Raw genomic sequence first — 24,065 nt, 5'->3', positions numbered from 1 at the left:
TTTTTTCATCTGTAAGTTAACTGTTTCTGGTAGTGAGCAAGTAAATAATACTGATTTATCTTGGATCGGTGACACATGAACCACACTTCTTTTACAAAATGTTTGTCAAATTCAAAATAATGATTTCTTTGAAGATGATGGACAAGCCAGTTTTCAATATGGTCTAGGTTTTATACCATAGGTTCAAACTCGAGACATTGAATTCATTACAAGACTCTAATACTATTGTTACGAAAAGGTTAACCTGTTCGTACAAGGATACAAAATCCCTTAACAAATATAATCTCAATTAGGACATCCTTCTAGCAAGGTTCTCGATTACGTTAAACAAAGTTTTTCTCATATACATTATGATAAAAGTAGAACATGTTATTCTTGTCACATAGCCAAACACATATTACCCTTTCCTTTAAGCATTACATTTACTACATGCATTGAAACTCTCCAACAAAGCTTTGTTGTTGAAAGAAAACATCACGTATTGAATGTTTCTCGTTGTCTCTTGCATTAATCCCTTCTACCCAAAGTGTTATGGTCATACATTGTGACTCACGCCATTTATCTAATAAAAAGGCTTCCTTCTCCTATTATTAACAATAAAAGTCCTTTTCATATTTGCATTGTCATAACTTGATTTGACTGACTTAAAAAGTTTCTGGACGCATCTATTTTGCATCAACCATTGAAGAGAACAGAAACAAATTTGATTTGAGAGCAAGCAACTGTGTTTTACTTGAAGGCAGCAAAAATGAGTTGCGAGATAACTGAATTTATTAAGGTCATTTATACACTTCATTAATCGGGTTGAAGAAGAGATAAACATCCACAATGCAGACTGTTGTGATAGTTAGAAATTTTGAGTCTAAATTTCAAAATTTCACATCGAATAAAAACGACAAAGTTGAGCACACTTATAAACTCGTTGTTTTAAAATTTTCGATTGAAAATGTTGTTAATTCTTTACGTGAATTGAGCTTAAATCATATTTATGTAACCTCTCTCTGAGTGTGGATTCAATCCCCTTATTAGATAGAAATGAAAAAGTGAACACCTTACAAGAAAAAAATATCCATTCATGCTGTTTTTGGTAACAAAACAAAAGGAATGAGACACTAATTATTATATAAAAAAAGGAAAGCAATTGTGAATGTCGACAGATAGGAAACAAAGAACTGTGAAACAAGAGATGAACGAAATTTGAAGGGTTGTGAGTCACTGCCCACATTCATCTTCATCATTAGAGATACACTGATAATTATTCATCCTAATAGTTTTTCATTGAAAAGGCAATATGAAGAACTTTTGTATTTCATGAGTGCCAAATATATGCTCCTTGCTTACCATTAATTCTGGTTTTGAGCCATACTAACATTTGAAAATAACTAACATTCGAGTAATACAATTAAGAGAATCGATCTTGAACTAGGCGTCAAAACCAATAAAAATGGAGGGTTAGCATAAAAGGGGTGCCAAAAAATGTCTTGCTTGTTTGGGTAAATGTGCATGTTGCAGTAAAGAAAAATCTCACCTATTGAAAATTCAAGGTATTTTGACAAAATTCCTATTTATATTCTGTAATATTCCAATATTAAGCCCAAACAGTGGTAACTACAAAAGAAACATTCCAATGGAGTTATGATAGAAACCATAGTACCAAAAAAAAAAAAATTCACAATTATTTTGAAGCACAATACATAAAAGACGAGATAGAGAATAAAAAAAGCGTAACAGAGACCTGCATACTTTGACCTGAGATTTGTTTTCTTGCACCTAAATTTTGATTGAATTAAAATAACATGATCAACTAGGGAAGTTCCTATTTGAAGTAAAGATTTTGAAGAGATATATATAAGTGTTGTGGTGTTGCTCATTGGAGGCAAATTAAGCATAGCAACATCATAGTACTAAAAGGAGTAAGATTTTGAATTTTGAGAGGTGAAGAGCTAAGTATCTAAAGAACCATAATGGGTGTGCATGATGTATCACAAAGATGGGATGTGAAATGGGTTACTGGAAAGGTTCTCATTGCTGTGCTTCTTCTTGTTACAGTCTCCGCCGAGAACACCAACTCACAATCCAATCACACTGAAGGGGTTGACACCAATGCTAAAGTATTCTACCACCACACTTGGCCGGTAAGACAACTCACAAATACTCTGCATGTGGATTAGTGTTTTCATTTCAAGTACATTTAACTTTGTGTTGTGTGCAGAGTATGAAATTTGGATGGAAAATAATAGTAGGAAGCATAGTTGGATTTCTAGGATCAGCATTTGGGAACATTGGAGGTGTTGGTGGCGGTGGCATCTTTGTGCCCATGCTTACCCTCATTATTGGATTTGATACAAAATCTGCAATAGCAATATCAAAATGTAAGAACTACCATTCTGCCCTCTTTATAATTAGACATTAATACGTTTTCATGAAAATCCGATAACACAAAATCTGTTGATATTATTAGTAACATCACAATATTTGCTTTGTACTTTTGCTATTTTCAGCTACTGTTTTGAATATAATTCTCTTGAAACTTTGTTTGATGAATTAGGCATGATTACTGGTGGAGCAACTGCAACAGTTTTCTACAATTTGAGGCAGAGACACCCCACACTTGACTTGCCCGTGATTGATTATGACTTAGCACTTCTCTTCCAACCAATGTTGATGCTTGGAATCAGTATCGGAGTTGATTTCAATGTCATTTTTCCTGAGTGGATGCTAACAGTTTTGCTGATAATACTTTTCGTTGGTAAGAATTACTGATCATCAAGCTTCAAAATTTAGACACTCATGATTTGCTAAATTCATTTCTTTCCTCTGATGTGATCTGAATGTTAAACAGGCCTTTCAATCAAATCATTCTTGAAGGGTGTTGATACATGGAAGAAAGAAACCATTATGAAGAAGGTTAATTAATTACTTCTTTAAACTTCATCCTCTTTTATGTTTTAGAATTTCTTTCAAGTTATGCATTCTGATGCTCATGCGTGCATTCATGTTATAATTCCAGGAAGCTAAGAAGAATTCACGGATTGAAGGTAAGTGGTTTGACACTATTTCTATTCTACATTTCTGTATATATAAGTGCTTACCAGATGTGTCATGCTATTTTTTAATCTTGTCAGACATTGCAACTGCAGAAGATGGTGCACATTATATTCAGACAGAAGCCCCTGTCAAAATCGATACTAATGAACTAAAGAAAAAAGTAGTACAAAATACTGAAAGTTATTGATTTCATATATGTGCAACGTCTGTTCATTTTAACGAATTGTAAAACTGTGATGCAGGTTTCTATGGTTGAGAACATTCGTTGGAAGGACCTTGGACATCTTTTCGCTGTTTGGTTCATGATACTTGCGTTAGAGATTGGAAAAGTTGGTACCCTATGAGCTATTCACTCAAAAATTCAGTTTTTCATTTCTTGCATTGGGATTCATTGATCAACATAATATGACGATAGTATATGCCTCTATTTTGGAACAGAATTACACGACAACATGCTCCGGAGCATATTGGGCAGTGAATTTACTCCAGGTAGGAACTACTATAGGAGAATTCAATTTCTGAAAACCATAGTTGTCATCATATATTTGAAAGTGTGGTAAGCCATCAATGTCATTTCTGAAACTGTTTGTTTATTGTTGTGATTTAGATCCCAATAGCTGTAGGAATGAGCGCATACCAGGCGATGAGACTATACAAAGGGCAGAGAAGCATAGCATCAAAGGGTGATCAACAACCACGTTGGAGTGTGTGGAAGTTAATTGTATTCTGTTGTTGTGGCACAGTTGCTGGCACACTTGCTGGTTTGTTAGGCCTTGGTGGAGGATTCATCTTGGCACCCCTTTTCCTTGGAATAGGAATCCCTCCTCAGGTACCTTTCATTCTTCTTTCTCTCATCAAATTTGTGTAGTGGAAACCACTCTGATTGGGGAATTTTTGACAAAGGTGGCAAGTGCTACATCCATTTTGGCAATGGCATTTTCTGCATCTATGGCTGTGGTGGAATATTACCTTCTCAAACGTTTCCCTGTTCCTTACGGTAAGTATGCACGAATGAATGAATGCAAAATGTGCTGAATGACAGAGTAATTTGCCTACTTCCAAGAGAATGTGCTTAGTACCATATAATTTGAATGGACTAGGAGAAGCTTATAATGAAGCAATAAGTTGTGATATTTAATGGAGATTATAATGTTAAAGTTTGGATATGGTGTTGCAGCCCTTTGCTTGGTAGGTGTAGCGACTGTAGCTTCACTTGTTGGACAGTATTTGGTGAGAAAGGTGGTTGCCTTATTGGGGAGAGCATCTGTTATCATTTTCATTCTAACCTTCACACTTTGTGTCAGTGCAGTTTTACTAGGTAAGTGTAAGATTGTTTCATTTGCAGAGTGTGTTAGTGCAGTTTTATGAGGAAAGTGTAAAATGGTTTTATTTGGTGACATGACAGGTGGGGTAGGAGTTGATCACATGATTCAAAAGATTGAACGCAAGGAGTACATGGGATTTGGAAATCTTTGCATGTACACTGCTAAAAATTAGAAATCATGAGGCCTAATATTTTAGGTGCAGGTTCTCTAATGCAGTCTGTATTGTCTTTGGTTACGTTAGTGCCACATTTTTGTATTTTTTTGTTGGTGTATACTTTTAGTTCACTTGAAACACAAAAATTCATTGTATTAGTCCTCAAATTTCAACAATTGATCATGTAGAAATATTTTGAGTTCATATTCTCAGGGAGCCACGGCTTTGGCCAGAAGAATAGGTTTTTTCTCTGTATTTGTATATTTATTTCATTTCTTTATCCTTCAAATTCAATCGAAGCAGTCTTTGATTTCTGTATGTTTAAGAGCCTGTATGTAGTCAATATCTCGTCCCTTAGTGCATGTTAATTTCTTAGAAATGTATGTGTTTAAGTGAAATCTAAATTCCCAGAATTTGAAAACAATAAAAGAAGAAACTGTATGAAAAAAGAATAAAAAAGTTGCATTGCATGCGAGGGTTATTCATATTTTGTTATTGCGACAAAGGTGCAGTGTATGAGTCCTACTATAGGCAATGAAAAAGGATTTTTGACAATTGACCGTTAATAATTTTATAAGAGTAAAATAGTATTAGAAAAAGTTAACTTTTATATTTTGAGAAAGAAGAGTAACTAAATATTAAGAAGAGAAAATATCAAATGCTAATAAAAAAATGTGCCGTCAAAGTACAAGTGTCCGGTAAGGAGAAAGGATTTCTGAACTTTTTTTATTAATCAAGTTTGTGGTGTTTTATGACCGCAAAATCAAATCGTGACGTCACCCTAATTGGAATAGGATAATGATACAATGCCTCAGTTATTTGACTTTAATTTTACCCGTTTACGTGGCATTCATTATTTTAATATTTTTTAATATGAGAAGAGCAGTGACGCGTGAGAGAAGTTCGAGTGAATATTGAGGTTGGGATACACGCGCTGCAGAGGAAAAGTAAGAAAAAAAGAACTGAACGTTGCGGTTTAAACTAAAGGCGAGAGTGCGGTTTAGGGAAAAGCGAGAGCGAGAATGCGATTTTGGGAAAGAATAACAGAGGTGGATCACTGTCATAGCTTCGTCGACAATTGGAAGCCCTAATTTTTGTGTTCTTCTTCTCCAAATCAAAGGGCAATTTGGTATGTTTTACTACCCCTATCTTGGTCGAGCGGGGTGAATCTGAAATTAGAAGTTTGCATACAACCACAGTATTAGGACCACTAAGAACGACTTGATTGATATGCTTGCTCCTGATCAAGGTACCAAATTTGGTGTTAAGGTCCTGATCGGCAAAAAACAAAAAAAAATAAGTATTAGGTTTCCTAATTTATGTGAGGTTAACGTGTGCTTAATGAATATTTAAAACTTGACATATACCAGATGAGACCCTCGAGTTTGATATTTGGTCAACCTCACACAAAATATTGTTTCATGAAACTCAGTGGCGGCATGGCGCAAATACCTCTGCATGCTAAGTGTCCTTTTGCAATTCCATAAATGTCTTTTTACGCTGAACTTTTTGTACAGACAGTACTGGAACTGCTTTTCAAGTGTATTATAACATGAAATCTGGTTTGGACACAATCCAAAGGCCATACAAATATTTCCATCACCATGAATCATCACCGAACAACTTAAATAACTAATTGGAATTGAAGATTGAAATAAAAACCAAATTTTCTGGTTCCTTAATCAAGTGTCCTTTTGTAATTCCATAAGTGTCTTTTTACATTGTACTTTTTGTACAGGCAGTACTGCAACTGCTTTTCAAGTGTATTTTTACATAATTTCTGGTTTGGACACAATCCAAAGGTCATCCAAATAATTCCATCACCATGAATCATCACCACACATCTCAAACAAGTCATTGGAATTGAACATTGAAATAAAAACCAACTTTTCTGGTTCGAGAATCAAATGTCCTTTTATGATTCCATAAGTGTCTTTTTACATTGTACTTTTTGTACAGGCAGTACTGCAACTGCTTCTCAAGTGTATTTTTACATAATTTCTGGTTTGGATACAATCCAAAGGCCATCCAAATAATTCCATGAGACCATGAATCATCACCACACAACTTAAATAACTAATTGGAATTGAAGATTGAGTTAAAAACCAACTTTTCTGGTTAGACAATCAAGTGTCCTTTTATGATTCCATAAGTGTCTTTTTACATTGTACTTTTTGTACACGCAGTACTGCAACTGCTTTTCAAGTGTATTTTTACATAATTTCTGGTTTGGACACAATCCAAAGGCCATCCAAATAATTCCATCACCATGAATCATCACCACACATCTCAAACAAGTCATTGGAATTGAACATTGAAATAAAAACCAACTTTTCTGGTTCGAGAATCAAGTGTCCTTTTATGATTTCATAAGTGTCCTTTTAGATTGTACTTTTTGTACAGACAGTACTGCAACTGCTTTTCAATTGTATTTTTACATAATTTGTGGTTTGGACACAATTCAAAGGCCATACAAATATTTCCATCACCATGAATCATCACCAAACCACTTAAATAACTAATTGGAATTGAAGATTAAATTAAAAATCAATTTTTCTGGTTCGAGAATCAAGTGTCCTTTTATGATTCCATAAGTGTCTTTTTACACTCAACTTTTTGTACAGGCAGTACTGCAACTGCTTTTCAAGTGTATTTTTACATGACATCTAGTTTGGACACAATCCAAAGGCCATCCAAATAATTCCATCTCCATGAATCATCACCAAACAACTTAAATAACTAATTGGAATTGAAGATTGAATTAAAAACCAACTTTTCTGGTTTCAGAATCAAGTGTCCTTTTGTAATTCCATAAGTGTCTTTTTACACTCAACTTTTTGTACAAGCAGTACTGCAACTGTTTTTCCAGTGTATTTTTACATGACATCTGGTTTGGACACAATCCAAAGGCCATCCAAATAATTTCATCTTCATGAATCATCACCAAACAACTTAGATAACTAATTGGAATTGAAGATTGAATTAAAAACCAACTTTTCTGGTTCCAAAATCAAGTGTCCTTTTGTAATTCCATAAGTGTCTTTTTACACTTAACTTTTTGTACAGGTAGTATTGCAACTTCTTTTCAAGTGTATTTTCACATCAAATCTGGTTTGGACACAATCAAAAGGTCATCCAAATAATTCCATCTCCATGTATCATCACCAAACAACTTAAATAACTAATTGAAATTGAAGATTGAATTAAAAACCAACTTTTTTGGTTCCAGAATCAAGTGTCCTTTTGTAATTCCATAAGTGTCTTTTTACATTGTACTTTTTGTACAGGCAGTACTGCAACTGCTTTTCAAGTGTATTTTTACATAATTTCTGGTTTGGACACAATCCAAAGGCCATACAAATATTTCCATCACCATGAATCATCACCAAACAACTTTAACAAGCTATTGGAACTGAAGATTGAAAATAAAAACCAATTTTTTTGGTACGATAATGAAGTCTACTTTTCTAATTTCATAACTGTCTTTTTATACTCAACTTTTTGTACAGGCAGTACTAGAACACCTTTTCAAGTTTACTGATACAATCAAAAATAGCACAATTGCCTTCCTAAAATTAAGTATATTGATGGTTAGATTACCATCAAATCATGAATATATCTATCAATGTACAAACTACATATTAACTCCAACAAATGATTCAACAATATATACAATTGTGCCAACATAAGTGGCTTTTTCAATCACACTTTTACTTCTAAGACTGCATAACACATTGCAAGTTAAATAACATATTCCAATGTATCAATTCCTATTTCATCCAACTTTCCAAAATACATATACAATGACTATTCATTATCCTTCGTCTACCTCAATCTAAGTATCCCTATCTAAAATTATCTCAAAAATCATGTTATGGCAATGTTCGTTGTGTGAATGGCCTTTAATAAACCAACAACTACACCAACAAGAGTGCGCCCAAGCAATGCACCGAACGGTACCCACCACTTTCCGTCGAACCCGCCGCCTCCAACAACCCAAACCACTCTCGAGAACTCTGCTATCTGTTTCCACTGCGACCCACAACACCAACCTTTATGGAAGGATAGCCTTTTGGGGAAGAAGAAACTCTTGCGATACAAATGCCTCTGTGCTTGTGTGACCTGCTCGAAGAAGAAACTTGCGAGGAAGGAGAAGGACGAGGGAAAACGAACCAACGCACTGTGTTTTTTTGAAATGTTTCTCCAATTCACCGCGCGTGCACATGACGCAAACTTACCTGGGACGCTGCCTCCAATTACCGTTTCATTTAAAAATATTAAAATAATAGATACCACGTAGGCGAGTAAGATTGGAGTCAAATAACTGAGGCATTGTATCATTATCCATTGAAATATAAGAATATTTTGAATATAGAAAAAAAAAAACTCACTTAAAAATTTATATATTTATGAAATGCTTAAAACTTAATCAATCGGTTTTGTTATTTTTCATGTAAGTATGCAAAAACAATAACAATGCAAAGTAACCCTATATCACCCAAGAATTCAATTGAAAAAATATATTAATATTGAGTATTCGATAAAAGGAAATTTTTTAATAAAGATTTAATTCAGAATACTCAAATTTATCAAAGATTTAAAATTTAATCAGGCTAAAATTATATTAAAAAATTCTATATAATTTTTTTAAGATTTTAATATTTAAAAAAAATAAAAAAATGTTTATTGTATTGTGAGTTTGTTTTATAAATTTAGTTTTTAATATTAATAGGAAATAACATTCAAATGAAATTCGTATTAAGCTATTTATATATGTATGTTTAATTTAATTTAATTTTATGAAATCTATTTTTTCTATTAGAAGATCAACCCAATAGAACTTGACCTGTTTTCATAGTTTTGGATTAATTTTGTATCGACTTTCATAAATTTCTATAGCTTTTTATTAACTAAACATATAGTTCTACAATAAATACCATCCATCAGGAACCTTAGAACATTGATATATCAACATTTTATCATTGTAAACATTCATTTGACACTCTCAAATTCTCTTCATCCCTCTCTCTCTTTTCACATTAATCATTTATTACATTCTTCATTTCTCTCTCTCTAATCTGGTCTTTGTAGATAGATATGAGATTCTGAATGTTCACCAACCTTTCCCTGAACATCATTTGTGGACCCTGTACGTGCAAAGGTCCCCAAATCCCATGTACTCGTTATGTTCAATCTTTTGAATCATGTGTACAACTCCTACTCCACCTGTGACCAAACAAAACCATTTTACACTTTCCTCATAAAACTGCACTATCACACTCTGCGAACAAAACCATCTTACACTTACCTAGTAAAACTGCACTAACAGAGAGTGTCAAGGTTAGGATGAAAATGATCACAGATGCTCTTCCTAGTATGGCAATGGCCTTTTTCACTAAATGCTGTCCAACTAGTGCTGCAGCAGTGGCTATGCTTACGAAGAAAAGAGCTGCAACATGATATTCAAAGTTCAACATCAAAATTTTCTCTGTAACAAGTTGGTGTTTCATTAACTCAATAATAACTATTTTATGTTATAGAGAAATTGATTAAGTTTTTCTCTAATTATCCGGTAAAAATCTTATGGAAAGAGTGGTGTTTGTTCATCCAAACTTACCATAAGGAACGGGGAAACGTTTAAGAAGGTAATATTCCACCACTGCCATAGATGCAGAAAAAGCCATTACCAAAGTGGATGTAGCACTTGCAACCTGTGTGGAAAACTCCTCAGTTAGAGTGAATTCCATGTAAAATCTGCATAGAGTTTAAGGCAAAAAAAAGGTACCTGAGGAGGAATTCCTAGACCAAGGAAAAGGGGTCCCAAGATGAATCCTCCACCAAGGCCTAGCAAACCAGCAATCATGCCAGCAAGTGTGCCACAAGCACAGAATAGAACCAACTGCAGCACACAAAAATGTGTTTGTTGATCTCCCTTGGATGCTATGATTCTCTTCCCTTTGTATAGACGCACAGCTTCATATGAACTCGTTCCTACAGCTATGGGAACCTGAAAGTAAATAAATAAGTAAAATGATCTGCAATCACCATGATAATGATTGTAATGGTTCATTAAATTCTCCTAGAGTAGTTTATACCTGAAGTAGATTCATTAACCAATATAACCTTGAGCAAGTTGTTGTGTGTTTCTGTTGATTTCAAAACAGAGGCATCTGTTATCATCACATTATGTTTAACAGAAAATGAAAAACTCAAATTTTGAGTCATGGATACCAACTTTTGCAATCTCTAATCCAAGAATCATGATCCAGCCAGAAAAAAGAAGTCCAAGTTCCTTCCAACGAATGTTCTCAACTAGAGAAACCTACATGACAGTTTTAGATTTCATTAGAAAGAATAGATGTTGCACATATATGGAGTCAACAACTTTCAGTATTTTGTTCAACCTTTTTCTTTGGTTCATTAATATCTTTGGCAGGGTCTTCTGTTTGAATATAATGTGCAGCATCTTCAGGAGTTCCAATATCTGATTACATAAAAAATATAAAAAAAATAGCATAACATGTCTGATAAACACTTTTATATGCAAAAAGGTGGAATGGAAATATTATCAAACAGCTCACCGTCAATCCGTGAATTCTTCTTAGCTTCCTGGAATCATAACATGGATGCAAGCACAAGCATCAGAATGCAAAACTTGAAAAAAATTTAAAACATAAAGAGGGTGATGTTTAAGGAAGCAATTAATTAACCTTCTTCATAATGGTTTCTTTCTTCCATGTATCAACACCCTTCAGGAAGGATTTAATTGAAATGCCTGTTTAACATTCAGATCACATCAGAGGAAAGAAATTAACTGAGCAAATCAAGAGTGTCTAAATTTTGAAGCTTGACCAGTAATTCTTACCAACGAAAAATATAATCAGCAAAACTGTTAGCATCCACTCAGGAAAAATGACATTGAAAGCAACTCCAATACTGATTCCAAGCATCAACATTGGTTGGAAAAGAAGTGCTAAGTCATAATCAATCACGGGCAAATCAAGTGTGGGGTGTCTTTGCCTCAAATTATAGAAAACTGTTGCTGTTGCTCCACCAGTAATCATGCCTAATTCCATTCATGTGTAAATTTCCAAAGAAGAACATTCAATTCAAAACAAAGCTTAATAATGTGAAGTATGACCCTAATCTAACTCAAAAAGAGAATGATGTATCACTGTTTAGTTAGAGTTAAATCACATTTAATTTAATAAGAGTAATCGGTGGCTTGTATAAGCACATCAAGAACAAAATTGTCATAATCATAACCAAGACACCACCAAGTGTTACTATTAAAAAAGGGATTATATATTCCTTGAGTACTAAATTTGTTGCTAAAACAGTTAACATGTAGATTAAAAGTTGGTTGATTTTTTATATTGATGTAATCTATATTTATGATAAGAAAATACCAAAAAAGCATAATTAAAATTGTTGTCTTATAATTTATTTGTTTTATTTTAATATATAAGTTATGATTTATTTGTTCAAAAATGTATCTCTTTATTTAATTTGTTTAATTATATTTTGTGTACAATTAGATTTTGCTGATATATTACATCAAAATGCGATGGTGAATTATTTTGCAGCGTAAAGTTACTTTTAGTATAAAAGAAGTTTATATTTATTTTTGTATAACTTTAAAGTATAGTTAAAAATAAAATAGAAATAAGAGATGTGTATATAAATATAAAAAAATGTTATTATATATTGAAATAAATTATTGATAATTCAATTATTTCTTTTTTTCTTACACGTTACTGTTTTCTCTTTCATGTTCATGATACTCACTCTTGCCTCACAAATTATATTCTGATTAGAATAAATTTTTTCATACGTTGTTTTTTTTTCAGATAATATTATATTTATATTAAATTAATTAAGCGTACAATTGACTTCTAAAATACGGAAAAAAATTCCATTACATATCCATAAAAACTACTAATGAAAAATATTAACATATAAACTATATGAATATACGATTATATGAAAAAAAAATCAAGTTATATTTTAAAAAATAAATTTAAATTATTTCCATAGTTTATTTTCTTTTAATCAAACTATCAAATATAAATTACCTATTACGATCGTCAAAACATGAGATTGGATTAGATGAAGAAAAAAAATTCTTACAAAACCATTTGCAAATATATCTAGTGTTATTATTGGAAAAATAAAAAGTTCAAATTTAAATATTTTTAACAACTAAACCAAAAAAATATAACTTTTTTAAATATTCCTAGGAAGTAGTCATGTATGTATATGTTAAAAGAATACAGAGTCATAACAGATGAAAAGAAAACTGGGAAAACGATATTTTGATTAAAAATGTATGCATTCGTAAGGTCTAAAAGAAAAATAAATTATTCAGAATACTATAAAGAACATGTTTCATTAAAATATTGGCACTGAGATTTGGACAATGAAATCAACCTAGTACCACTCCCACATGTTTGGTATCAATGTCCCACAGAGATCTAGTAATTAACCCATCCCAAATGCTATATTAATTTTTTTTATACCAATCGTACCTTTATAATTATACATTTTCAACCAAAAATTGTTCTTTCTTATCTATATTTTTTAAATTTTCAAAGTAACATAACTTTTTTTAATTACACTCTTAATGTAATCAATATGGAAAAAGAAAAATTAAAAATATAACGACATGAAAAAAAAATCTTAAACCTCTATTATCAAGGAAAAGAAGATGGAATCTTAATTTGTTAGAGAAAATAATATATATATATATATATATATATATATATATATATATATATATATATGTTGAGAATAATCCAAGTGTGAGTCAAAAGTTTCATATTGGATAGAATAGACAAAGTTAAACACTATATAAAAATAAAGACCCATCACATCTTTATCTTAAGATTTTGGTGTAAAAGTGGTGTCAAGTATATCTTATATGTGTAAGACTCATATCATATAAATATATAAAATCATAATCTCTCGATGACTATAATCATATATGTAAAATATATAAACCCAACAATAAATATATATATATATATATATATATATATATATATATATATATATATATATAAGTTCTTACATTTTGAAATTGCTGTTGCTGATTTTTGATCAAATCCAACAATAAGAGTAAGCATGGGCACAAAGATGCCACCACCACCAACACCTCCAACAGTTCCAAATGCTGATCCTAGAAATCCAACTATGCTTCCTACTATTAGTCTCCACCCAAATTTCATACTCTGCACACAACACCAAAACAAAAATGAAAAAGCTTTATCCATGTAATCCAACTTAACGCAAAAAAAAAAAAATATCCACACATGCATGCACGCATGCATGGACTGAAAAATTTTGGAGTATAACAGAACTTTGTTCATTGAAACTTTTCTTTTTTTTATTTGTGATGAAAAGTTACTGTAAAATGAACATTATTTCTTACCGGCCAATGGTGCTTGTAAAACACTTTGGCATGATAATCAACCCCTACACTTCCATTTGATGGTGTTTTGTTGTCTGCATTATTCTGATGAGAAGAAGGAGTTGCTGCTGAGACCGAAACAAGAAGAACAAAAGCAATGAAAGCCTTTGCAGCAACCCATTTCACAGCCATTGATAATGTTACTCTCTTCAGAAACAGACCAGTTTTTCTGAGCTGAAAATCTTAGTCCTTTCAGAACTAAGATGCTGTACTTTGCTTCAAAATGAAACCATGAGGACCATATATATAGAAATTTTAAGAAAGTGTTGTTCATCACTTCAAAGTGTACACTTGTACGGTAATATTGTTGATAATGGGTTTTAGTATTCAATCAAAATTTAGGTACAAGAAAACAACATGTTCGGTCAGAGTAGTATTGATAACAACATGGTCTCTATTCTCTGTGTTCATTGGTTTCATTCATCTTTTATATCTTTTATACAATTACACATACTTTTTTGGCTGTTTGTGGACAGTGTACACCCACTTACTTTGGCCTAATAAACTGATTAGTGCTTCAAATATGCCACATGCACTACGCTTTGTGGAGCTTCCAAAACCAAATGTTCTAATGTTTAAAATCTCTCAAATTCAGATCAACATTTCAAAATATTATACTTTTAGGAATTAAAAATTATATGTATTTATGTAAATGATCACTGTTCGTACGAATTTGGATTCTTTGTTGGGTCTTTTTGTATTGTTTTTCTATTGTGTTTCCATAATATACTAATTACCACTAATTTTGACGTTTTAAAATATATGAAAAAAATATTTAAAATGTCAACACAGAATATTTTTAATGCTCAACAGAACATTGTACAAAAAAGAAATCAGTAGAAGATCTGGACTTGTGTTCGTACGTACACAGCCTTTTTTGAATATTCCTTTCATTTAATTAATTAATTGCGGAAAACATATATAACGTCTATGGAAAACGTGATTTTATTTAAAAACTCGTACTTCAGAATATAATTGACCACAAAAGAATTTATTCCGTCTGTGCAGAAAAAGAAACATTTTATTTTGTCAATACTGAAAACGTTTTACACAAACATTAATTGTACATAAACTATTCAAATGCTGATGCAGCTTTTAAATTAAATAGTTGTATTCTTAACACAACCCATTAAAGGATAATATTGTGAAGAGCTTCACATTTTTCTATCTTTAACTTCTAACCCTGTAAGAGCAAAGATCTCCAAAATCCATGTTCTCCTTTTTTTCAATCCTCTTAATCAGGTTTGCTATGCCTACTCCTCCTGCAATAAAAGAAAACGTTAAGTCATTTGTAATTTGTAATTTATTACTAATTGGAAGTATCAAAGCATAATCATATGAATAAATTTTCTGTAATTTTTCTAAACTATATATATTGATTGAATATAAAAATGCATTGTATTGACTGTTTAAATAATAAAAGTGTATCTTTATGAGAATCCATTGTGATGATGGTGTAAACACTTTAATCCTATCAGGATATTCCAACTGATTCCAACTTTTGAATGAATAAATAAGCATATCTTTTACTCTCTCTGCAACTTAAAGCACGACAAGTTGTTGATATATGTGTTAATAAAATAAGATATGGGTGAACAAGAACCACTAGTTATTACTAACATTAGTATAGTGTGTGTGGTACTGATATGGTACTACTCTCCTAAAAAGGAAGAAGAATAAAAAAAGAACGAAAATGATTTTTTCACTATTAAATTTTTGACAACTTTCTCTTACAATTTTAGGTGTTATCTTCTAAGTGATTTTTTCTCTTACACATCATATTGTAAGAGAAAGTTATTAAAATTTAGTAGTCAAAATAGTATTGTTGTTTAAAAAGGAATGGTGCAAAATGCACTTGCCTAGTGATATTCCACTCACGAAAACAGTGAGTGCAAGGATGAAAATTATCAGAGACGTTCTCCCAAGTATGGCAATAACCTTTCTCACCAAATGCTGCCCAACCAGTGCAGCAGCAGTGGCTACTGCTACAAAGTAAAGTGCTGCACAAAAATCAGACATTAAACATTGAAAGCTGCATATTATCAAGTAACTTTGTACTTTTAGGTAAGAAAAGTTATCTTTTACTCTTAGTTAAATATACTGTGCAGATATTGATAAACAATTAATTGTTAAATACAAAGCTGTATACGTACGTTCCACTTCTTATTTCATATTCATATAACTTTTAATATAAATTTTTTATGTTACATAGTGTTTTGGTTATGCATGTTCTTTTTAGGGGTTATGTTAAATTTACTAATTGTTTAGAGTTATGTTAAATAGTATTTCTAGCACTCTCCTACTTAGATCAGCAACCCTTTCTCTCGATTTATGCATTCACTTGTACTATAGAGAAAGTTTTTATCTATACCTACCTATTTGAGAAAGTAATTTCATCACTCAAGAAATGAAACACTTTTTATCCATTGGGAAAAAAAATGTACATAATATGTACAAACACGACAAAATCAACACTCATCCTCGTGTCAAAGTATATACATCATAAGTGTATCATAAGTGTAACATGTTATTTGGTTCAAAAACAAAAGTTTAAGCCAATCTCCCAAATTATAAAATTAATTTATAAAATAAGGTTTGCCTCCGCTTACATATACTATAAACTTTTTTATTGATGTGGTATCTCCAACATACACCTACTTATTATAAAATAATGATATTTTAATTACTAAATTTTAACAACTTTCTTTTACAATATGAGGTGTCATCTTCTAAGTGGTTTTGGAATATTGAGAATGAGAAAATAAAAAACTACTAAATCACTTAAAAAATGTCACCTAAGGTTGTAAGAAAAAATTGTCAAAATTTAGTAATAAAAAATCATTTTCCCTTATTATATTATTATTATTATTGCCCAACTATGAAAGTTATAAATTTATTAAACTAGTTATATATATTATAAATTTATTTTATTTTTAGTGGACGTGGTATCTCCCACATATATCTATTTATTAATTAATTTATTTATTATTATTATATATTAACAAACTAATTAATCATCATCTCAAAGTGATAAATCTATTACACTACACGTCCTCTCAAATACTGTCATAGTTCCTTTAACATGCAAGTTTTCAATATGAACGTTGATTTTAAGTGTATTATATTGATAAAAAGTCAATAAAGTGATGATGACACGAAAGAGGAATGAGTGGGCATGATATAATGGTTAACTTATTGATAACCTCTTTAATTGATGATGCTTCATCCATAAACAAATATATATAAATATAGTTACCATAAGGAACAGGAAAACGTTTGAGAAGGTAATACTCCACCACAGACATGGATGCAGAAAACGTCATGGCAAAAGTGGAGGTAGCACTGGAGACCTAGCTGGGTGGAAAGTTGGTGGTGAATGAGAGTGAATTCCAAGTGGAGCAACATGAGCAGAGAAGATAAAAACGTACCTGAGGAGGAATTCCTAGGCCAATGAAAAGTGGCCCCAAGATGAATCCTCCACCAAGACCTAGTAATCCACCAATTATGCCTGCGACCAACCCACACGTACAATAAACCATTAACTTCCCCACATGCAAACGTGTGTGTTCATCGCCCTTTGATGCTATCACTCTCTTCCCCTTGTACAGAAGCACTGCCTCGTAAAAAGTTGTTCCCACTGTCACAGGGACCTGATATCAACAACAAGATAATCACCACTACAATATCTTCCTGTGCTTCATTCATTCTAAGACTAAAGTTTACGTTATTAACACGTAGTGGGTTGCACAATTGTCTCGAGACGGATGTTAGGTGAACCAAGTCACAATTGAAGTAAGATTTTTAGTAGGACAATTGTTGAGGTAGGGTGCTACTCTTTTTACTTAAGAGTGTAACAGTCTAAGCGTCATGATTCAATTGTGACCCGACTAATTTAGTCTCTGTCACGGGACAATTGATGTCACCTGCAACAATCTCTTTTTCAACAATTATCCTAGTAGGAATCTCACTTGGATTATGACTTGACCCACCTGATCTCCGTCACAGGAAAATTGTGCAATCCACAACAATGTGGAAATTATTGCAGGTAACATCAATTGTCATGTAACAGAGGTCAAGTGAATCAAGTCACAATCGAATCGTGACGTTTGAAGTGTTACATTTTTAAATAAAAAGAGTTCCGCCCTAACTAATAACTATAGTTTTTGATGTAATGGTAAACACTCGATCTAGCAATCAATAAAAAGCATAACAACAAACTTTTGTTTTCTGCACTAGTATTCAATATAGTTTATACGTGATTTGTACCTGCAGGAGATTCAATACCCAATATAGCGCTGAGCAATTTGCCGTGTAATTCTGCATGTGTGTATATATTAGCATACAGCAAAGTAAACTCAGTTGATGGACTAAAAAAACAAATATAAGGAATGCAAAAATGTACCAACATGAAATAATACATGTATGAATTTTTTGTAGAAGCTATATTGAGACTATATATGTGCATAATTTGAATTTGAATGATTAGGTTTGTTGTGTTAGAAATTTTAGGATTCACATCAATTTTTTATTTAGACTTTTGGAAATTATTAGTTTAATTTTAAAATTAAAATAGTTTTAGTATTTGAATTTCGTTGTCTTATTTTATTTTGTTCTACGAAGTTTTTATACATGATATATTTATTCATTTGAAACTATTTGGTTTAATTAATAATTTAATTCATATGTTTAGGATTATTATTCACTTTTTATATATATTTGTTTCTATTTCTGGAATCTCTTTTACTTAACTCGATACCATTTATTGGACAATTCAGTTGGAGAAAATAATTGAGAGATTTTGACCAATGGGTAGCTAACAACGTATAAGGGAGGATATTACTCAACTCATACTTAAGACTTCAACTTTCACTTAAACTCCTAACAATTTTTAAATGTGGTCTTCTTCACATATTAGTTGTCATGTACATAACTTAGACAAAGTTACAAGATTATCTAACTTGAATAAACAACTTATTGTGTTTCTAACAAGTATAAATACATAGCCAATATAATAGATTTTTTATAAAGATCACTTGGAAAAATTCAAATTAACATAGTTTGTAACAACTAATTATTCTTCAAAACATAACACAATATTTGATGTTTTTTATGTATTTAAGAATAAAAAGGAAAAATTAAATTTAAAACTTTAAAATTGAATATCACTTAATGGATATTGAAGTAACAACCGGAGTTGAAAATCTATGCATAAACTTGTAATTTGAATTTGAACAATTTGGTTTTTGCTGGTTTAAAGTTTCAAAATATTTGTTTGGTAAAAATAAGAAGAGTTAAATATATTTTTGATCTCTCAAGTTTTAATAAAATTTGAACTTAGTTCTTCTTTCAAACGTTTAACCAATTTAGTCATTCATTTAGAAATGCATATGAATTTAGTCCTTTTTTTAACCAAATTTTATTAAATTTATCTGATATTTCAAACACATTTCATGATAGTATTTGAATTGTTTACATCGTTTGATACATTTTTGCTTCAATGTTAACTCAAAAATTATCATAAAATGCGTTTGAAACGTCAAATAAATTTAACAAAATTTGGTTAAAAAGACTAAATTCACACATTTATAAAGTTTGGGAACTAAATTAAACTAAAGTTTTGAAAAATAAGAATATAAACTTATTAATTAAATTTAGGAAGTTTATCTTAATTTTAAGACGGAGATGGTTTTGGCATTTAAATTTTGTTATAATTTTATTCTACAAGTAAAATATTCATAAAACTATTCACATAAGACATCTCTTCATGATTCAAAAATGTGTTTCTTCATAAAAACAAGACACTCACCTTTCCTATCTGTAATGCAAGTATCAAGATCCACACAGATACAAGAATTCCAAGTTCCTTCCAACAAATATTTTCAATAACAGAAACCTGCACAGAAGTTTCAGATTTATCAGAAACGATAGATGTTGGACATGAAAACAACAGCAGCAACTTTTACTACTTTTTTCCTCGTTTGATTGGTATTTATATGACTTTCATTGACCATCTCTTCTGTTTGAGGATCATCAGCATCATTACTGGTTCCTGCAGTATCTGATAAAACTAAAAGTTAGCATATAACATGTTTGATAAATGTTCTCTCCTTTAACTAGTTACTACAAGAACAGATGCAAGGCTATAGCAGAAAACCATATAAATTTCCACTTACCATTTAACCGTACATTCTGTCTAGCCTCCTGAAATAATAACAGGGATGAAAAATGATTCAGTACACAATTTAAGTTTAATAGAAAAAGATGTGTTGAAACAACCTTCTTAAGAATGGTTTCTTTTTTCCATGTTTGAACACCCTTAAGGAATGCATTGATTGAAAGGCCTGATTCACAATCAAACTACTTCAAAAGGGAAACAAAGAAAAACAAAAAATAGAGCAGAAATTCATGTATTTTGAAGCAATATATATTGGTACCTACCAATGAAAACAACAATTAACAAAGCTGTTATCAACCAGTCAGGAAAAATGACATTGAAAGCAACACCAACACTGATTCCAAGCATCAACATTGGTTGAAAAAGAAGTGCTAGGTCATAGTCAATCACAGGCATGTCAAGAGTTGGGTGCCTTTGCTTCAAATTGTAGAAAACCGTTGCTGCTGCTCCACCCGTAATCATGCCTTAACCAACCAAAACAATACAAAATTTCACCCTTATCAAAGATACGTACACTCATAATACAAAGTTTATATATAACATGCTTTTATTCCCAAAGCAAGTTTTCTATGTACGTGTTTAGAAAACTTGTTAAAATAGAATTCTAATCTTCTGCTACGAGTATTATGCGTATTATGATGTTATTCTCTCTTGAACATTAAAAATATATTATGTTAGTACTTTAAAAATATTTTTAATATATTAGTATATTATAGAGATTATTTGTCTCATTTAAACAACTTAACACACTCTCTTTTGCAACAATTTTCGTAGAAAGTGAGAAGAAGAAAACTTTTCAGAGAATTAGAGTTTTATTCGCCATCAAGCTACTTTCATAGAATCAAATGCGTCCAACTCTCACCCAATATCATATATGAATTCAAGTTAGTATTAAGTAAATTTTAAATATTAATCCATACTATTACATATTTTAATTATAATAATCTTGAGTATATACATGTTATTTTATATTGTCAATGAGGTAGACCAAGTGCGGTGTTTAAATAGTATTCAGTATTTATAGATAATATGTTTCTTTAATTAAGACTATTTAATATGCTTAGAATTATATGTAGTGTTATACCTCTCTATTTACCACTTCATTAATTTTGAATATTCATAATTTTTACATTATAAGTTGGTGATTAATTTTTTTCGCTTTTAGATATGGTTTCTGTTAAATTTTCAACTTTACTAATCATATATTTTCTTATATATTTTTTATAACTTTATGTTAGACATCTTTATCAGGAAGTTTTTTTTTCCTTTTGCTTCTTTACATACCTATACTTCTTAGAAGACTTTAAAAAATTTTGTGTAGTTTCTTCACACCAAATAGTGATTTATATGTCAAAGCTTAACATATTAGATGATCCACGCTTTCATGTTCAAATTTTTTTTAATTTATCTTTTGTATATTGATGTCATTTGTGTTTGATGTATGTAGAACAATATTAAGTTTAAATCATTTAAATTTTAAAAAAAAATGTCAAAAATTTATGTTAAACCTTACTGAGTAAAACATAAATTTATGTCGGTAAATATGTACTTCAACCTAAATTTATGTAGAAGAAAAAATTCTTCCTAAATTTTCATTTCTCGCTTCTAACTCCTAACCGACATTGAACTCCTAACAGACATACTTAATCTTAAATATTTGACTTTGACGTAAAAGTTGTACCAATTAAGAGCTTTGTACATTTGTTTAGTATTCAACTTTATTGATTCAAATCGAACCAACCTCCTGTTAAATAGATTGGATTAACTCAAATAAAAAAAATTGATAAATTAATCCATGTTAACAAAATTAATTAGTTTTAATTTTATTTTTCTTTGAAGTCCGTGAAAACGAACCAGTGAGCAGGAGAAAAAAAAAATAACCAGTGAAAATTTCTAAAATCCTTTATGCGTAGTTAAAAAAATAATAAATTCCGCTGTAAATCATAGATCTGTATTTAATTCATCTTGTGGATGAAACATTTAAAAAAATTAAAGTTTAAAATTAGTAAAATAATTAATCTTTTTCCCCCAGGTACTTGCACACCAAAACATGCAAATAATTGAATCTCTAGTTAAAAAGTTGGCATTGAGCATGGAGTAATAAGGAAGCAACCCTCATGCCATGAATCTCATAACCCATTGAGCAAGTTTTAGAAAATTGAAGAAATAAAAAATAGTACTAGTTCTTACATTTTGATATTGCTGTTGCTGATTTTGCATCAAATCCAACAATTAGGGTAAGCATGGGTACAAAGATACCACCCCCACCAACACCTCCAACAGTCCCAAATGATGATCCTAGGAATCCAATTATGCTTCCCACTATTATTTTCCACCCAAATTTCATCCTCTACAACCAAAAACAAAAAGATAATCACAATTCTATATATGAATACAACAAGTTTTTTAGTTTCTATTAGTGAAAATATCTAAAAAAACATTGTATCCAAGAAAGATTCTGCTACATATTTGGTCTATTTTTTTCAGCAAAGAATAAATAAATTAAAGAAGAACACTTATGGAATGCTCTAACTTTTTTACAAAAAGATCAATAATCTGTGCAAAAGGATGCAAAAACTTGACATCGAAACCTTACAAAACATGATAGCCAATAACTAGAGATCCATCAAAGATTAAAAAGAAGATGCACATGGAACTAAAGCAGTAGCCATAAATTTGTTCTGCTACTCCAAAATACACAATCAAAAACAGAAACAGAAAGATCCTACACATTAATAAATACAGACAAAGCGTATAAATGATGCATTCAAAGATCTAAAAACTTATATATGTAGTTTACTTGCAATTGACTCAAAGTATGCATAGCAAGCACTCTTACCGGCCAAGTGTGTTTGTAAAATACTTTAGCATCATGATCATTAGTCTGAACCCTTTTGGTGACATGGAATTCTGATGAGACTGTTTTCTGATCTGTGTTTTGATGAGAAGATGTAACATAAAGCGGAAGAAGAAGAAGAAGAAGAAGAAGTATGAGAACCCTAGGAACCCATTTCATAGCCTTCATACTATAGACAAAGAGGAGTTTTCAAAACTATGACTTTCTTTTATATATATGTTGCTTCAGAATACAGAGAAACTCGCCAATTGTTGATGCTGCTATCGTGCTTAACCGAAATTTTGGACTAGGGTTAACATGAATGTGTTTTTCTGTTCATTTATCATATATCATGAACCCTAGAGGCTTCTTCACCACACTTTTATCATTATTATTGTTATTAGCATTATCATCAAGTGATTTGACGTTTTGCAGAAAAAAAAAAAACTATTATTTCTCATTATCATTTCTCTTTCTCGTTATATTAAATAATTTTTTTTATTTGTATAGCATGGCTCACTTCTCCTGAAAAAGGAATGAGGTTTAAAATAAGCATGAGTGATGATAAAACAATAAATGGTTGATGTAGTTAAAGAAATGGTAAGAAAGTGTTTGATTATTTGAATGGATATATTCTTTGTTTACATATTTTTTATAAATAAATGGGAAGAGGAACTTCTTTTAATTGTATTTTGACTTAATTCGATTTTTATTTATATTTTCTTTACTTATCCTAAATTTATCTTCTTATATATTAAAACTAAGGTTTGTAGTTGGAACCAAATAAATTCTTTTTATTCTTTGCTCATGAACTTGGAGGATGTAAGCATCTGAAATGAAATAAAATAACTGTTTTCAGAAATATTTGTGAAATATTAGTTTTAAAATGATTTTCTTTTACGTTATAAGATTACATTTCGAACGTGTATATATATATATATATATATATATATATATATATATATATATATATATATATATATATATATATATATATATATAGACACGTAGTGGTCTTTTCAAGTTCTTTTTCTTTTTATTTGTGAAGGTCTTTGCTT

General features: G+C 30.9%; 4 protein-coding genes across 6 annotated transcripts; 2 read left to right on the top strand and 2 right to left on the bottom strand.

Moving 5' to 3' along the window:
• Positions 1-2,215: 2,215 nt before the first annotated feature.
• Positions 2,216-3,392, top strand: LOC114178667 (sulfite exporter TauE/SafE family protein 3-like). The gene is made up of 6 exons (XM_028064707.1): positions 2,216-2,372; positions 2,549-2,749; positions 2,843-2,907; positions 3,011-3,038; positions 3,126-3,208; positions 3,291-3,392. The coding sequence occupies exons 1-6, from the start codon at positions 2,216-2,218 to the stop codon at positions 3,390-3,392; spliced, it is 636 nt and encodes a 211-aa protein (XP_027920508.1).
• A 61-nt stretch (positions 3,393-3,453) lies between these two features.
• On the top strand, positions 3,454-4,451 carry LOC114178660 (sulfite exporter TauE/SafE family protein 3-like). Its single transcript, XM_028064689.1, has 3 exons — positions 3,454-3,537; positions 3,656-3,877; positions 3,952-4,451. Exons 1-3 carry the CDS (start codon positions 3,454-3,456, stop codon positions 4,081-4,083), a joined length of 438 nt encoding a protein of 145 aa, XP_027920490.1. The 3' UTR covers positions 4,084-4,451.
• Positions 4,452-9,408: 4,957 nt separating this feature from the next.
• Positions 9,409-14,224, bottom strand: LOC114178098 (sulfite exporter TauE/SafE family protein 3-like). The gene is made up of 12 exons (XM_028063810.1): positions 13,958-14,224; positions 13,598-13,757; positions 11,393-11,593; positions 11,238-11,302; positions 11,109-11,136; positions 10,932-11,011; positions 10,763-10,849; positions 10,623-10,673; positions 10,313-10,534; positions 10,145-10,238; positions 9,836-9,976; positions 9,409-9,753 (listed from the first exon to the last, which is right to left on the bottom strand). The coding sequence occupies exons 1-12, from the start codon at positions 14,126-14,128 to the stop codon at positions 9,662-9,664; spliced, it is 1,392 nt and encodes a 463-aa protein (XP_027919611.1). The 5' UTR covers positions 14,129-14,224; the 3' UTR covers positions 9,409-9,661.
• Positions 14,225-15,009: 785 nt separating this feature from the next.
• Positions 15,010-23,302, bottom strand: LOC114179456 (sulfite exporter TauE/SafE family protein 3-like). 3 transcript variants are annotated; one of them, XM_028065803.1, is made up of 12 exons: positions 23,011-23,302; positions 22,362-22,521; positions 20,435-20,635; positions 20,273-20,337; positions 20,170-20,197; positions 19,963-20,054; positions 19,803-19,889; positions 18,263-18,313; positions 17,425-17,646; positions 17,253-17,350; positions 15,856-15,996; positions 15,010-15,258 (listed from the first exon to the last, which is right to left on the bottom strand). In XM_028065803.1, the coding sequence occupies exons 1-12, from the start codon at positions 23,194-23,196 to the stop codon at positions 15,231-15,233; spliced, it is 1,359 nt and encodes a 452-aa protein (XP_027921604.1). In that variant the 5' UTR covers positions 23,197-23,302; the 3' UTR covers positions 15,010-15,230. The 3 variants fall into 3 exon arrangements, with proteins under 3 accessions (XP_027921604.1, XP_027921602.1, XP_027921603.1); XM_028065801.1 differs by having other exon boundaries at positions 17,253-17,346; XM_028065802.1 differs by having other exon boundaries at positions 17,253-17,346; positions 19,963-20,045.
• Positions 23,303-24,065: the final 763 nt, after the last annotated feature.

Source organism: Vigna unguiculata, chromosome 3, assembly GCF_004118075.2.
Source record: "Vigna unguiculata cultivar IT97K-499-35 chromosome 3, ASM411807v1, whole genome shotgun sequence".
NCBI classification, from domain to species: Eukaryota; Viridiplantae; Streptophyta; class Magnoliopsida; order Fabales; family Fabaceae; genus Vigna; species Vigna unguiculata.
The sequence above is the reverse complement of the archived record's forward strand: the minus strand, read 5'-3'. Positions and strand labels throughout refer to the sequence as shown.

Excerpts from the sequence above, each read along its gene's own strand:
- LOC114178660 (XM_028064689.1), top strand. The coding sequence starts at position 3,454 with ATGACGATAGTATATGCCTCTATTTTGGAACAGAATTACACGACAACA. Across the intron at positions 3,538-3,655 it reads GGGCAGTGAATTTACTCCAG|ATCCCAATAGCTGTAGGAAT; the intron begins GTAGGAACTACT and ends GTTGTGATTTAG. Across the intron at positions 3,878-3,951 it reads GAATAGGAATCCCTCCTCAG|GTGGCAAGTGCTACATCCAT; the intron begins GTACCTTTCATT and ends TTTTTGACAAAG.
- LOC114178098 (XM_028063810.1), bottom strand. The coding sequence starts at position 14,128 with ATGGCTGTGAAATGGGTTGCTGCAAAGGCTTTCATTGCTTTTGTTCTT. Across the intron at positions 11,137-11,237 it reads AAGAAACCATTATGAAGAAG|GAAGCTAAGAAGAATTCACG; the intron begins GTTAATTAATTG and ends TTATGATTCCAG. Across the intron at positions 10,239-10,312 it reads GTCTAGGAATTCCTCCTCAG|GTTGCAAGTGCTACATCCAC; the intron begins GTACCTTTTTTT and ends TTTTCCACACAG.
- LOC114178667 (XM_028064707.1), top strand. The coding sequence starts at position 2,216 with ATGAAATTTGGATGGAAAATAATAGTAGGAAGCATAGTTGGATTTCTA. Across the intron at positions 2,373-2,548 it reads TGCAATAGCAATATCAAAAT|GCATGATTACTGGTGGAGCA; the intron begins GTAAGAACTACC and ends TTGATGAATTAG. Across the intron at positions 2,908-3,010 it reads AAGAAACCATTATGAAGAAG|GAAGCTAAGAAGAATTCACG; the intron begins GTTAATTAATTA and ends TTATAATTCCAG.
- LOC114179456 (XM_028065801.1), bottom strand. The coding sequence starts at position 23,196 with ATGAAGGCTATGAAATGGGTTCCTAGGGTTCTCATACTTCTTCTTCTT. Across the intron at positions 20,198-20,272 it reads AAGAAACCATTCTTAAGAAG|GAGGCTAGACAGAATGTACG; the intron begins GTTGTTTCAACA and ends TTATTATTTCAG. Across the intron at positions 17,347-17,424 it reads GCCTAGGAATTCCTCCTCAG|GTCTCCAGTGCTACCTCCAC; the intron begins GTACGTTTTTAT and ends CCACCCAGCTAG.